Below are 15,448 nucleotides of genomic sequence, written 5' to 3'. Positions count from 1 at the left end.
ACAAGCAGCCTCAAAGATCTTAAAATGGTTGCTGGTCTACACCCAGCCTACTGTTACAGGTGAAGTAGGTACATGGGAGTCTTCTAGCACTGCCAAAAGATCATATCTCAGTTCCAGCTTCAACTGCTGGACTCTCAGTAGAAGATACCTGTTCTAAAATCTCCTAAACTACCTACAGACCAAAGAGTAGCCAGCGAAGATGTCTATTAGCACTGAGTAAAGAAGCACCCTGATTAGGACAACCTTTGCCTATTACAAGACTTGATATATGGACAGCAAATTAATTTGGGGTTAACCACTAAATGCACAAGCACATTAGCAATATTTCTGTTCAAGATTGCTTGATGTCTCTGAGCTTTAAATGACCAGCAGCTGATCATAGGCCAAGGTGGGTTCTGAGTGGCATGTCCATGCATCTCTCTCCTTCCCAACTCATTCACAATGGCCTGTGTGAGATTTCCTATGGAGGGGCCAAGGAGACCATAGAAACACCAAGGAGACCACATTTCTGGCTCAAACTTTCTGGCCAACTGAGAATTATTGGGGGAAAAAAAAAAAAAGAAATTCCAACTTGAATTTTTTTTCCTTTTCTTTTCCCTTTTGTCTTTTTCCTGAATAAAAGCAAATTCAATCTGCATTTCCCAGGTGATTTTTTTAAAAAATCACAGTGATGGAGTTATGTTTTAGTATTCTTCAGTTAATCATGTGTCTTTGCAACGACTCACTTCTGGTTTCTTTTCCTCTCCCACCTTCAGCTAAGAGCTAAGCTTGAGTTGGATTTTATGAGAAGCCACAAAAATAGTTTGGGTGGAGCAGGATAAGCCCAATAATTTTTATACAGTTGGCAGGATTTGCTGCCTGAAAATAAAACGCTCCTTTGGGCCAACAGTATTTGCTGTCCGGCAGGTTCAACCTTTCACTTTCATGGGCAAAACCTGCCTTGCCATGAATGTCTGCAGAGATGGACATGCTCTTTATTTTACTTATAAATTTATGAACTATTATGTTTTCCAGGCAAATCCAGACAGCCATGGCCAATCGTGATGGAAATTTATTTATAGGGTCTTTAACAAACTCATTTCCTTTACAATTTAATATTTTTCTCATTTCAAGACACCCTAGAGGAATGAGATATAAAATCTACTCTGTCTGGAGAATCACACTGGATGCTTGAAAAGCTCTGTAGCTGGCCAGTGATATCATATATGTCCTCTGTTTACTCTGCAGAACACGACAGGTCATCAGCAATAGAAGTAATAATAATAACAACAACAACAACAACAAAGTCAAACAGTAAACCTGTTCCAGCATGAAGCTTGTTGAAAAAAGCTGATTCTCCTAGACCTGCCTGAGGGTGTAACAAGAACCCTTCTCTAGCAGGTGCTGTCAGCAGGGAAGTGGCATGGTGAAGATCTAGGTTAACCTGCCCACAGCCTTAAAACAGTTTCCTCACCTGCTGAGCAGTTTACAACTGGCAGCCATCAGTGCAATGCCGATTTGTGACACAGGATATACAGCTGAGGAGCAGTTACCCCCCAAGACTGGAAAATACTGCCCTAGATTATGTTTTTTTTCTTTTTCATTTTGCTTCCTGTTATAGTTAAATGTCATAAGATTCAGATAAGGCCAGAAAGAGAGGATGTGAAACACATTACTGCTGCGTAACTTTCCATGACAAGGCACAGACCGGTCTTCAGCAAACTCATGGGCACCAACAGATGGAAAAAAACACACACGCCAATAAGAAGTAAAGCTGCACATGAAAAGACTTCACAGGTTCCTACAACCTCTCCCTTAAAGGTCAACTCTTAAAGTGCTTTCTCTCATTTCATGCAGTCTGATCTCAGGTGATAGAGTCATTGACCATAGTGAGAGATTCGGATGAGTTAAGGGATATACTGATCATTCTCCTCATTGTCAGTAATTCTGCTTGAAGCTTTCTGGGTGGAAGGTGTGCAGAAAAATCAGCCAGTGAAAAAGCAAGAGAACCCAACCTATAACTGAAGTTTCTTAACTTTCTGAAATGTCAGATTCTGAAATTTAAAAACTTTTAAGCCAGTCATTGAGTTTGTCAAAACAATAAACAGGAATAAAAATTGGAGATCTTCCCTCTAAAGGTATTTTCACACTTTAAAAAAGGGAAAATTCTTACCAACAGTGTAGATGTTCTACATTTTTCAGCCAGTTGCCCATAAACAGCTAAACGAAACCAATCCCTGGGTGAAGAGTTCAATTTTGGGACATCTTTGTGAACTGATTTGGCTCTAATATGTATCAGACAAGAAGAAGCAGACTTGAGGAATGGTGAGGAATAGGACAAGACATGATCTCATCTGAACCAAGACCAAGCAGTATATAGAAGGTGTAAAAAACACTCATCCGCACATATCCAGGCAAAGCAGAAATGACAAGGCTGCTGCCAAAAGCCATCCTTAAGAAACACAAGGCTGAGGAACATTTAACAGCTCTTTGCCATCCAGAAAAGAGGTAGATCAAGTAGGAAGGACTCATGAGGAAAAGCGGACTGCGCTGCTGTGGATGGGAAGAGAAGTGCTGAGCTGGTACGATGAGATGAACCTACCAGGGGGTGAGATTCCCTGCCCAAGCCCAATACCGCTATGGCACTGGAGAAGAGGACACCCATCCAAAAGGTGGGCAAGGAGGTTCCTCGCCATGTCAGCCAGTCAGCTGGGATATTGCAGTGCACAGCTTGGCCCGTGCCAGCACAGCAGGCTTAGAGAAGTGAGAGGGGCTATAGGACTCCTGAATGTTGCCAGCTGCTTTACAGGATGGGAAGAGGCACAAAGCTGACACCATGAAGGGGGGAAAACTAGAAAAATACAGGCAACTGGCTCCTTTGGACCTTTGTCTCCTGCTAGAAGTCAACTTGAGAAAGTCTCTTTCCCCATGTGCTTGCTGCACTCCAACTCCAAAGCAATCTGCTCTCTCTGCTCCACCATCCCTGAACAAGGATGGGCACAAAGCCTGTCCTGCCTGCAGGGTTTGCAGTGGTCACTAGGTCAATCTCAGACAAATGCATCCTCACCTCACCACCTTTCTGCTTTCTTCGGCCTTTGGGGCTATGTTTGCATTAGTAAATCAGACAGGAGAGGAACTGTCAGCCCAGGTGGACTCAGATCTTTGGATGGGGGTAAAGTGTCCTTGAGAAATGCCCGCATCTCCTGGTGATGGAGAAAGCGAAGGTGACCCCCACTCTGAATCTAGCAGCTTTGGCTAAGAGCCAGCAGGACCACTCTGCTTGCCCTTCCAGGGAAAACTGCAACCGCAAATTGTGCTTTCTCCTCTCTTTCTAGACATCACAGGTCTGATCTCTTCCTCGCTAAAATCAGTGGAGGATGTCCTTGGATCTCTAGCTAATAGATCATGGCCTGTACACGCAGTCAAGAGTTTGTGATCAGCCCAGGAAAGATAAGAACAGGCTTTGACAAACATACAGTCTGCTGGGCCTTAATGGCAGAGTTATTCCCCTTGCGTTGGTATCAGCATTTTCCCAATTTTTGTATGAATATTGTTGATGCACATGGACACCCAGGAAACAAAAAATCTATTGCGTATGATTTGTAATTGAAAGGATTAAGAAAAGATTTCTTGTCCTGTACATCCCTTGTGCATGTAATTTTTATCTATGTTTAACAATAGTTTTTAGACATTTATTCTAAATAATCCAGTGATGAATGCATTTCAGTGAGGGCTGCATTTTATGAGGGGTGTTGTATTTGTTTATAAATACTTTTATGGCTTTTGCTAATTCCTTGAACTTTGTTAAGTGATTGTCAAACATGTTATTAATCTTGAGTCCTCAGTAACAAACACAAGCAAACAGTGACTCACTGGTGGGTTTTTTTTTTGGTCTTTTCTTTTGCTTTGTTCCAGCAGTGAAATGATACTAAGAAATTTCTTTGAGGAAGAAAATCAGGAGGGTCATTGCATCTACTTGGCAGGATCTAAGCACAATGAACTTCAGAGCCAGGATATTCAGTGTTCTCCTCTCTCATCGGCAGTTCAGCCACATGGGATGCTAAGTAACGCAGCTGTACACACTCTGACAGCTGACTGTTAATAACTTCTGCCCCCTTTGATTGCCTCCAGAAGCCATACCAGCATCTCCGAGGAAAAGGCGAGCAGTGAATGTAGCTGGGCTGACCCAGATTTCTGCAGAGCTGGTTAGGTGTCCATGCCAAACTTTCACTAGAGTTGACTTCTCTTGCAAGATTACTTAACGAATAACAACAACAATAATGAGAGCATGAAAAAATACTATTCTTTGAAAACTCGACACTTCAATAGCTGCCATTTGGCGGTAAATGGTTGTGATGAGTTTTGACTTATTCTAATGACACAAAATTAAAAAAAAAAAAACCAACACAAATAAATACTGGCTTTTACAGACCTGCTCATGTGTGTCTGCAACTGATGGAGAGGTGCCTCAGTGCCTGACAGAGGACTGCCTCTCAGCCACCACATCCCCTACCAGGTCTGAATCCAAAACACGGAGATGTCGAGGGGAGGAGGTTTTTCCCTTGACTTCACTGGGCTTTGGATCAGGTCCTAATCTGAGATGTTGTTTAAAGAAGATGTGGGACACAGAGTCAAGATCCCAACTGCTCTTCCTGACCTCCATCAGAGATTTGGGGAAGTTAGTCCTTCATTTGCCCTCAGAAGACCAGCTGATTGCAGTGACTGGATGCATCTCAGAAGTGCTTGTTGATGTGACCCAGCAGCTGTATCTAAAGGATCGGGATAGAGAGTAGATTATCCCATTGGCCCCACCTGCATCCTAAAGGACTTCTGCAAACTTGCCCAATACCTCTTCCCTATTTCGTATGAGTAACAGTCAGGTGAGGTCAAAATGTTTCAGGTACTAGACCAAGAAGGAAAAAAAGAAATAATAAAAAAAAAAGCACCACAAGGAGCTGACTCTTAGACTGCAGCAAGGGAATAGTGATGTTATGTCAGGGGCTGAAAAGAGAGTCCAGGCTGGCTCAGCTGGAGTCCTTCCTCTGCGGAAGCATGTGCTGCAATAGGAAGTTTTGTCACTATTCCTAATTTCCCACTTTTGGTCAATTCTGATTCATGCTTGCAAACTGGCAGAGACCCCTCGCTGGGTGCTCAGCTGGTGTGAAAAGACCCCCAACGCAGTGCACTGTTGGCCAACAAGGATGGTACCTCTTCGTCGCTGTTGAAGACACAAGGTGTGTCAGAAAAATGACCTTTTGGCATACCTCGCAAAAACCACCAGCAAGGGAAACTCTGCACAGTGACAAAACCTCCCTGGTCTCTCTCTGCTGTAGGAAGAGGGCATTTCCTGGTGCTCTTCCCTCAGAGGCAATGCAATAATATTTCTTCATCTGACCATCTCCAGGCAAACTCAAATAATTTGGTTGAAGTTATGCTTGTTTATACCAGCTAAGAGCCTGACCCAGTGTGCACATGTGTGTGTGTGACCAAATCACAAAGAATAGGAAAGTTCAGAAGGTGTTCAGAGGGAGATCAACCACAAACAATCCCTGTGCTTTTATCCAGCAAATTTTGCCTTTGGATTTCATGAAGGTAGGTTTGTCTGGCTGTATCCAGCAGCTTGTGCTTCTGGGTGATACAGGCAGACTGCTGACGGAGTCTTTCTCCTCATGAGGATTTGGATAAGTGAAAAGCAGGAAATTCAGAGAGAAGAATGAAAAGCAATTTAAAGGTTTAAAAAATGACTGAAACTTGTTTCCATGAGCATCCACAAAAAGGGAGGGCTGAGTTAGCTACCCTCTGAACTGATTTTAGCCACACACGCGCACAGGCACACATACCCAAGATCTGCAAATCCCTCGCCCTGCCTCAACCCGCTTGGTGGGCCCCTCTCCACTGCTGCATCTGGAAGAACAAAAACGTCGCACATTCTGATAACCACATTTTCCAACCTAAAATTGCACTGGTTTCTGGCTTGCTACTGGAACTCAGGTCAGGGAAAGAATAGAGTTTTCTGCCTGCATCCAGCAACCATGAGCTGTTAACCCTGCCCACCCCAGAGGAGCATTTTGCCAAGGAGTGAGATTGCCCAAGGGAAGAACGTGCAGCTGGTTGTACCCAACTGTCCGTGTTGAACGCTTGTCTGCAACAACGGGCAGCTGTGACCCCCAAGAGGTCTTGATCAATATTGTGTGTGTTACCAGGCAGACTTTACAGGGAAAGAGCAAACCAAACTGAAGACGCCGATGGGTGGCTTGTACCCTCGCAAGAAGATGGCACTCTACGCTCCCCGTAAAACTCTTGCTTTACTGGGTGAGACTCCCATCCTCCTTGGCTGCCCATGCTCTCCAAGAGGTCCAAGGACCACGTGCTGCTTTGCAATCCTCCCTCGCGAACTCTCAGTATCTCTGTTGTTCAGCAGGTAGCAAGGCCCGCGGGTCTGGATAGCCCTGCCTCCGTTAACACCAGGGAGACTTAGATCACCGAGTATATGTATGTGATCAACAGCTGGCCACATTCGTGGCTCACTTTTTTTTTTTCCCATATAACTTAACCTCTTGTTCCACAGAACAGAGAAACTGTATGGAAACCCTTGGCATCCGATGCGTGGCCTGATATTCTTTTGCCCACTAAATGCTCTCCAGGAACCTTTTTCATCCTTTTACTTCTTTTTTTTTTTTTCCTCCTCTCTTTACATAACTGTCTCTCTTTCTTCTTCAACAAGTACTGTGGGTCTGTCTCCATCGTAAAGCCCAGAGCCATTCAGGTACTCCTCATCTTTGTTGTACTGCTCTGGTCCAGAAGAAGGCATGGAGTTTTCAGAAATTGAGCCATTTTTTACATAACCTGGCAAATTCCGGTGTCCATTGAGGGTCCCTGGTATAAGTCTCGTATTGAGATGGAGGGCAAGTGCCCCTCTTGTGGCTACATTTGTGATGCTGGTGTGGGAAACCATTGGTCCATAACTGTAGGTTGTGCTCCCACTTCGTGCTTTCCTTTTAAAGTCAAGTGCTAATGTCCACCTGCTCCATGACTTCTTTATTTCTGCTTGGACCTGAGAGACAAATGGGAAAAAAGCATGAGTGGGAGTAGAGAGGGACAGAGAGTATCAGAAGGAGGTAGTATCCACAGACAGAATGGGTGAGAAACTCTCTGGGGAGTGAAATTGGAAGTAAGAGTGAATTCACATTAAATCTGCCCTTTCAAAATGAAATATTTGACATTGGGAAGCTTGAATGCCTGAAAACATCTAACTGAAAATGTGTGTTAACTCTCTCTCCCAGGGGATGGTGAGCAGTACACCCAGGAGTAAGTCTTCTCAAAGTACCATGAGCGTCAAATATAAATGGGATGAACCGCCTTCACAGGTGCCTGAGTCTCTAGAAATTTCCTCCAGAAAGGAGTTAGCTGACTACTTGAGACTGAGTGTCTCACTTTTAGATGGCTAAAGTTAGGATGAGATCAATTCCCCTTATGGTATGGATTTCATCTTGGTTTTGCTGTAGAACCTAAGCAGCATATTTGTAGTTGCATTTCCCCTTAAAGTCCATAAAATGAGGCCAAACCAGCCTTATGCTGTACCATGAAAGTAGCTCTGTTCTTTCCCAGTGTGCATCCACTGACCATCTATTTTCTTAGAGGGAATTAATGGAAACAAAGGCATTAAAGCATATTACTCTGGAAACAGAAAAAAAAGGTCAAAAAAGTCTGGACAATCAAAAGAGCTTGCTGGTTAGGCAGCTACTCTATCAATCCACTTTTCTTCCTGCCACAGATCTGAAATTAAGCAGCACTAAACAACACTTGTGCTGGGAAAATAAAAAAACATATTTTTTGCTCCAGTAGCTCATTTATTGGTGACGTATTGACCTGGATATCTTACATGACCAAAACCAAGGGTATGAACTTTCCAGGTTTCAAACAGGGCTCTGTCCTAAGAATAAGTGGAGATATGCTGATGTGCATCCACCTCAGGCAGTTGGACTAGGTGATCATTGTAGGTCCCTTCCAACTGAAAATAATTCTATTCTATTCTATTCTATTCTATTCTATTCTATTCTATTCTATTCTATTCTATTCTATTCTATTCTATTCTATTCTATTCTATTCCATTCCATTCTATTCTATTCTATTCTATTCCATTCTATTCCATTCCACTCCACTCCATTCCATTCCACTCCATTCCACTCCATTCCCCTTACCATCTGTGTGTGGAACTAACCTAACAAAGGACGGAAATAAGAAGCTGGTGACTTACCTCTCCATTGCAAAAACAGTATATGATGGCAACAAAAAATCCCTAGAAGGAAGAAGAAACAACATATTAATGGTGTCCCTGTGTTCCTCTGAAATCAATGACATTCATAATACGCTGTATGTAATATGCATAAGAAACTTTGCATTGTTCAGTAGCACATGACAGACAGACAAATACAGCCATTTCCCTGCAGACTATTGACAAAGTAGATGGACTGTCTAAGTCCTCTAGGTCATGGTTTAACTAACAGGTCTATTTTCACCTCCAGATCTTTTGCAAAGTTTCTGTGATGGTGACGGGTCCCTGGGAAGGTGGTGGGGTCTCCCTCACTGGAGGTGTTTGTTTATGTACATATTGCATAAACATTTCCAGTGTTTTACATGTAGGTGATCCTGCTGCAGGAGGGGAGGATGGAAGATGGTCCTGTTGGGAATTTTCCAGTTCTGGCTACAAGTGGAGCAGCCCATGTGTGGGGCAGAACTGGCTGAGTGGGATCAGCAAAGGAATTCAGATGTGAGCAAACCATCCACATCTTTTTGTTGGCCAACAATTTACCCAGATCTTGGTGAGGCCACCCACTATTTTATCCCATCTGACCCAGCAGGAATTGTGGAAGCACGTGAATGCAAGCTTGGTCTCCACCTCCCTTAGTTTCTCTAAACTATCATCTGGCCAGACCCACTGTCCACCTTTCATCATCCACACTGGTCAGCCATGATGATAGGTAGGAGCATGCGAACCAAAAGTTAATCTCTCCGGGAAGGGTGTGCAGTGACTATCAAACACTGCTTTGCTTGTAAAGAGTTGTGTATTCTTGCTGAGGTGCCTTATATAGGACCAGTCCTGTAACTGAACCCACCTGTAGCCCAAACCTAGAACTGAGGAATCCATTCACAGGACTGAAAGACAGCTTGGGACAAGCGAATTGGAAGCCAATGTGAAACAACATGTCTCTGTGGATCTCTACCAGCTTATGTCTAACCTGGATCTAAAGGGATTTAATTTACGGGGCAAGTTATCTTTCAACAGGAACATTTTTTTGTTGGACACACTGAGCCTTTATACCTTGTGTTTTGCAAATATAACACATACTTGAGGCTAAAATACTGTCAAATGACCCTGTAAATGAAATCTGGTGTATTGTAAAACCAGCATTGCTTCCAAAGACAACACCTTGCACCCTCATTCCTCTCCTGTCCCTATTGAAATTCTCCTAGTTTGCCCCCATAGTTTAACAGTTGAAATACCTGGAAAGAGTTGAACAGCATTTCATAGTGCATTTGAACTTGCCAAAGAATCCCTGACACATCTGTGTATGGCATAGCCATGAAAACAATATAGTGAACGCCAAACAGAGGCATAAGGACGAGGGTAGATTTCAGCAGCTTCCTGCAGCAATAAGGAAAGAGAAAGACACAGAGGAAATTAGTGGATGGAATGAACATCCCAGTCAGGCCTGTCCACCTCATACCTTGGACACAATTTGTACGTAATTTCTTTCTTGCTTACATACCTGCTTGGCTTACAACAACTGGACATTGTCCCGTGCAACCTACAGTAGCTGACACTGCTTGAGCAGGGGGGATCAGACTAGATGACCTCCAGAGGTGCCTTCCAACCTCAACCATTCTGTGATTCTGCCTGCTTATTGAGTCAAGACATGAAGGTCCACCCTGGGTTAGAGCCTGCTGTGCAATGAGCAGGACTGGTGGAGAGGGAAGTGCATCTAGGAGCAGAATTGTTCCAGATATTGAGGGGAAGAGGACGGTGCACTATGGGGTAAGCAGGAGGTGAAGACTCTTAGGAGGTGCTTTGGGCTGCAGTATCACCTGGAAAGCTCCCATTTCAAGAAGAAGCTCCATCTCAGCATAAGACCAATGTAGGGGGCTGGGGAGAGGTACAATACAACCCCAAGTACTTGGCTGGGTTTGCTCCTGAGGGAACCAGCCTTGCCTGGAAGTGATGCTAATTGAAGGATTAAACCTTCTGCCAAGAGTTACAGCAAGTCACCAAGTGCAGGCAATTACAGAGAAGGGCAGACATCACTACCAGAAAGACCTGGTACCTCCTCTGTCCAGCAACTGGAAACCACTGAGGGAATTTAACACATTAAAAGGAGAAGGCCCCATCCAAACCATAATTAATAGCAAGCTTCAGCCAGTGAGAAATAAACAAATAGATAAATCAGAGCCCTGACAGGGCAGCAAAGAAAAATGGAGAGGTGTTTTCCTGCCAAATCTCATTCCTGCTTCAAATGAAACGTCTTGTGTTTGGAGAGTGAGATGGTAGCAATGAGCTCATGGTTTGCAGCCCAAATCGTTCTGCTCTCCCCCCTCTGCATGTGTCATGCTGGTCAGTCCAGCTCAGGAGATTATGAGAAGCCTCAGGAGCTCTCATGCAGCTGAGGTGTCTCAGCAATCTGCTTTTTCTGCCCTGTTTTGACCATGCTACAAATATCCTAAATGATCAAGAGAGAAGAGCTAGCAGAACAAAGGAAAACAAAATAAACAAGGAAAGGCCAGATTTCCAGCAAAGAGTCAGGAATCTTTTTGCATTTCAGCAAAAGCACTGAAACACCCGCTGAAGGGCAGATTGAACAAATAGACCAAGTTTTACAAAGCACAGGAGGGAAATAAACAGAAATAAATAAATTAGTACAAGTTTTAGGGGTTTCGACAGCATAAGCAATGCTTTTATTTTTGCACTCTTGGTTCAAGGCCAGCAGTCACTTCCAAACTGTCTGAAGAAACTGAATTCCTCCCTTTAACGTATGAGGCGGGTCCCTCAGGTTGGATTTGAAAGGTTTAGGAGATGTTTAAACTGCTGTTGATTCATTCTGCATTATCAGATTTGGATGACGGCATTCTTCTCACCTTGTTTTAGGTGTCTACAGTGTAAACACCACGAACTAGTCACCCTGGGCTCCCTCTGTAGCCAAGGAGGTGAAACAGGGACTTTGACATCTCTCAAAAAGTGGAGAGGGTATGAGACTCACCGGTACTGTTGTCTTGAGTCACACCTCCCTGCATTCGTCTCTCGTAGCTTGGTTGCTAGGACTCTGATAATGTTGATAAAAAGAATAAAATTTACCTGGAAGAGGTGGGGGAAAAAAACCAACAAAGAAAGAATAACTGTTAAAAAAGATCCACACAGTGACCTGATGATGCTGTGTATGAAGCTCCTCCTGGGAGAGCTTGTCCTGTGGAGGGGGTGAGCTCCACAGGAAAGACCCAGTGTTTGGTGGGATCTGATCAGCTGTGTTTAACCTGAATGGTTGACAGAGAGAAGGGAATGGCTTTCTCTGACAAAGTGTGGACATCTCACATGGAAACATCTCCATCTGAGCTAACCAGCCCAGCAGACACCTGACAACTGCATATGATATCAATATATAAGGCAGTGCTTACCAGGCATTTTGAGGTATGGACTACAGACAACTCTCAGTATTTTTCACATCATCTTTTTTTAAAACTCCATACAGTGATATGGGGCATTTTCACAAACCTCTCAAACTTAGTTTTGTGTCCAGGGAGCAGAGTGAAGTTAGCTTATATTTGTCTCTTGCAGCCCACCTGAGATTAAGATCTCAGGCTAAGAGAAGCATTACTGGGAAGCCTTTCCATATTTCCATGTGCAAAAGCAAAGAAGACCACGCAGACTGCACCATGACAAAGACACAGAGTCAACCTAAGTAGAGATGATGGATAAAGAATGCAGAAGGGCAATATAACGGTAAAACTTTTGTTGTGTGTACACTGCTTACTCTCCCTCTGCAGGAGTGTTTAGTATGGACCAGATCAGGACAGTAAGGAACTAATATCTACTTCTTCTGCAGGGAGTCACATCTATGAACCCATTTTGTGGCCAGCTGGTCAACCAAGCTAATTGAGTCCTACAGGAACATGCTCATGGTGACCCACACAGCAAAAGGTAACGGCAACATCTCATGGCTATGCTTGCCACTTAACAGAGAAGAAAAATGGGGAGATATTTGAGGGATTCACGGCTTTTTGGAGCTTTTCAGACATTGGTTTCACTAGGGCCGGGATTATACCTGCTGCTGCCTCAGACAAACCCATTCTTGAGACATGGCAAGGCCACAAGCAGAACCATTGTGTGACTGTCTGCACTGGGGAAATCCACATTTCTGGGCTAACGCTGGTGCCTATGGGTTTCTCTGGAGGCTTGCAGCAGTCATTTGACTTCTCAGATGCCAGTATAGCAGCATTTCAAGGAAACAAATTACCATGCCACACACAGGCTCATAGTCTTATGCCAGAAGGGACCATTGTGAACCTCTAGTTTGATCTCCTGCAAAACACAGTCCATAAGACCTCCTTGTATTCATTTTTGTTTGAGCTATAGCAGATCTGGGTTTCAGTGTTTCCATGACGGAGATCCTACCACAACCATTGGTAAGCCGTTCCAACGGTTAATTATCCTCACTGTTAAAACAAGTAGTTCCCTGAGCCACTGAACGATCATGGCGTGGTTTGCTATGGCTTTGTCTTCTGTGGTTGGATTCCTTCTCCTTTAACGAGGTGCAAGCTCATTTTGAACAGCTCTCCTCTGTGTTAAAAAGGGGGTAAGGTCATACTACATCGTTTTCCTTGAAAGGGCATTAGTAGAATTTCTCTCCCATATCTATTTGACTGTTTTCATGAGGTTTGTGGGAATTTAACATCCATGCAACCCCATTCTCTTAGTTACATTTGGTTGGAATTTACTGACTGGCACAGAAGTTATAAGGGAGGGATGGATAGACCGAGAGGCAGAGAAGTGCACAGCCTGGGGGCATGTAATTCATTTTCATTGGAAACCAATCTGAAAGGAAAAAAAAAAAAAAAAAGCAAGCTTTGTTTCTCATATGAGTTTTTCTAGCTTCAAAGACTCAAAAGTGGGATCTTGTTCTGCATTTGTCGGCTAAACTGAAGATGTCCAACCTTATCACAGTCAGGAGGGAAACTCCTCTGACTTCCTGAAACATGTGCTACATTTTAAAAGAAATCCAGACAACTGAATAACATCAAAGTTAGCAGCAGAGTGGAGGGATTTTAAGCCCCTCAGCCTCCAAATTCTCTGCAAATACATCCAGAAAATGCATAACTTAGTCCAGCAACATATGACCAGCCAGTGTGGCAACTGAAACGGCAGCCAAGTGAACAATATGAACCCACAGAAATTAAACAGAACCAACCCACAGAATATTTTTGCATGATAAATAGCTGCATTTGCAAATAGCCAGGGTACAAGCACAGCAGAGCCTCATGGAGAAACATTATTTTTACAAGGATGAGCCTCAATTGAGCTCTTTCTCCTTTGCTAATTGGGCTTTAAATTAAATGCAATGGGGTTTCTGGCATTCATCTAGTTGAACTATCTGAACTTTCTTCTCCATCCTACTATTTCGTTTCCAATGACCACCATGTGGGCTTGGTGAGTCGTTTCTTCCAAGGTGCAGAACTAATTGCTAGAGCCAGGTGGAGAATTTCCACTGAAAGGAAATTCTGATGAAGAAAAAAGCCCCCCCCAACTCCAAAGCAGCTCACCTAACTGCACATATGAGCATATTCACCTCAAGAATCTTTCCTGCTGTTTATATGCAGATGGTCTGATTTTCTTCTAACCCACACTGATCATCTTCCAAGGCCTCCTGATTTGTGAGTCAGAAGGATGTATACAGAGCTTGATGCAAAACCCTCTGAAGACTATAGAGAGATTCTTACTGACTCCACTCAGCTACTCCTGGATGAATGTGAAGAGTGACTAGGATGTGCAGGAGTGGAAAAGCTCTGTTGTGTGCACTCATCTAACCATCAGAAGATGGAGTAATGGAGAACCATAGAGAAAGACGGAGGAAAGAGGGTAATTCGTGAAAACTGTGAAAGCAGGTTCTCTAGCTAATTAGGACCCTGCTCAAGCAAACACATAACCACCCACTGAATTCCCCTGGTGCAGGTAATCACATCTCGCAATCTCCAGCTTGCAAGAGCTCAGCCCTATGTCTGGATAATGTCACTTATATATCCTTTCTGTCCCCTCTGGGTAGTGGGTGGGGGCTGAAGTGACCTTCCATCAGTGATTAACATCATGTCCAATCATAGCTGGGATAGTTTAGCTTTCATCTGCACCTTTGAGATATCCCAAACTTTTACCAAAGACGAGTCTGAAAAAATCTGATGACACTGAAGCACACCCAGGGAAAAAGTTTGGTCCAGCTACAGAACTAGAGATGCCTGGTGAGAACATGTCATGACCCCTGATATCTCATGGGTTGGAAACATTGGCTTGAATGTTTGTTTCATTAATGATTTTAGGGTCTTACCTCTGTGTCATTTTTCTCTCTTAAGCAAAACCTGAAGTTGCTCATAAACCCCTCTGCCATATGCAGCTATCAAATTTACAGTCAGATCAAATATAAGGCCCTTAAAGTGGATATACAGAGACTCCGCACTATTAAGGCAGGAGCTGGGTTAACAAGGTGATTGGAGTAGGGCTGCCTGCTCAACTCCTCGCACTGAACCTACACCGACCAAAGGCAGTGCCTCCCACCCCTTGCAATCAGCCAGTACTCACCACAATAGCTGCCAGGATGGGCACCTGAATAATCCATTTTAAATTGCCAGCACTCAAGTCCCAACACCTGAGAAGAGATTGATATCCCGTCAGGAAATCACCGGTTAAAAAGAGCAACAGACTCAAGTATCTTGTTGGATAAATCCACCCTGGAAGGATGGGTTCCTCCAAAGCCTGGTGTGGTGGAAGGATCTAGCTCTAATCCTGCCTTCAGTCTGCATGGCTTCGAAATAGCCCTTCTCCTGGTGTTATACTATTCAAAACTGAAACCGCTATTAGACACATTTAAAGTTATGCTCTCCAGATGGTGCAACAGCTCTTTCTACAGTCATCAAGACTTGTCCCTTCTGGGCAGGAACCTACCCTTTTCCACTTCTTCTTCACCTCCCTACCAGAAAAAAATCTACACTAAGAGTAATCCAGTTTTCATGGAAACAAGAGAGGCTGAAATGGCCTAATATTACCCTTTGGAATAAACCCACACAACTTTGCATGGGGACAGGTGCTGTCTGAAGACATGGTGATGGGGACAATACTGCAGTCCTATATTCAATTCCTGTGCTTCCTTCAGCCCTGCTCTCACAGTGAGACTCAGCCATGCTCTACAAAAGTCCTTATCTTATTTTCATCTTCAGC

The 15,448-nt window shown here is 43.8% G+C and overlaps 1 protein-coding gene across 1 annotated transcript in view; it reads right to left on the bottom strand.

Moving 5' to 3' along the window:
• Positions 1-692: 692 nt before the first annotated feature.
• PTH1R (parathyroid hormone 1 receptor) overlaps positions 693-15,448 on the bottom strand; it is a 121,526-nt gene continuing 106,770 nt past the window's right edge. The window contains exons 9-13 of the mRNA XM_010301893.2: positions 14,813-14,879; positions 11,232-11,326; positions 9,484-9,625; positions 8,237-8,278; positions 693-7,033 (exon numbers count right to left, since the gene is read on the bottom strand). Coding sequence (XP_010300195.1) covers positions 6,671-7,033; positions 8,237-8,278; positions 9,484-9,625; positions 11,232-11,326; positions 14,813-14,879 — 709 coding nt within the window. The 3' untranslated portion in view covers positions 693-6,670. The remainder of the gene's footprint in view (positions 7,034-8,236; positions 8,279-9,483; positions 9,626-11,231; positions 11,327-14,812; positions 14,880-15,448) is intronic.

The sequence above is a fragment of the Balearica regulorum genome, chromosome 2, assembly GCF_011004875.1.
Source record: "Balearica regulorum gibbericeps isolate bBalReg1 chromosome 2, bBalReg1.pri, whole genome shotgun sequence".
Lineage (NCBI taxonomy): Eukaryota > Metazoa > Chordata > Aves > Gruiformes > Gruidae > Balearica > Balearica regulorum.
Note: the sequence above shows the minus strand (reverse complement) of the source record. Positions and strands in the feature narration are given on the sequence as shown.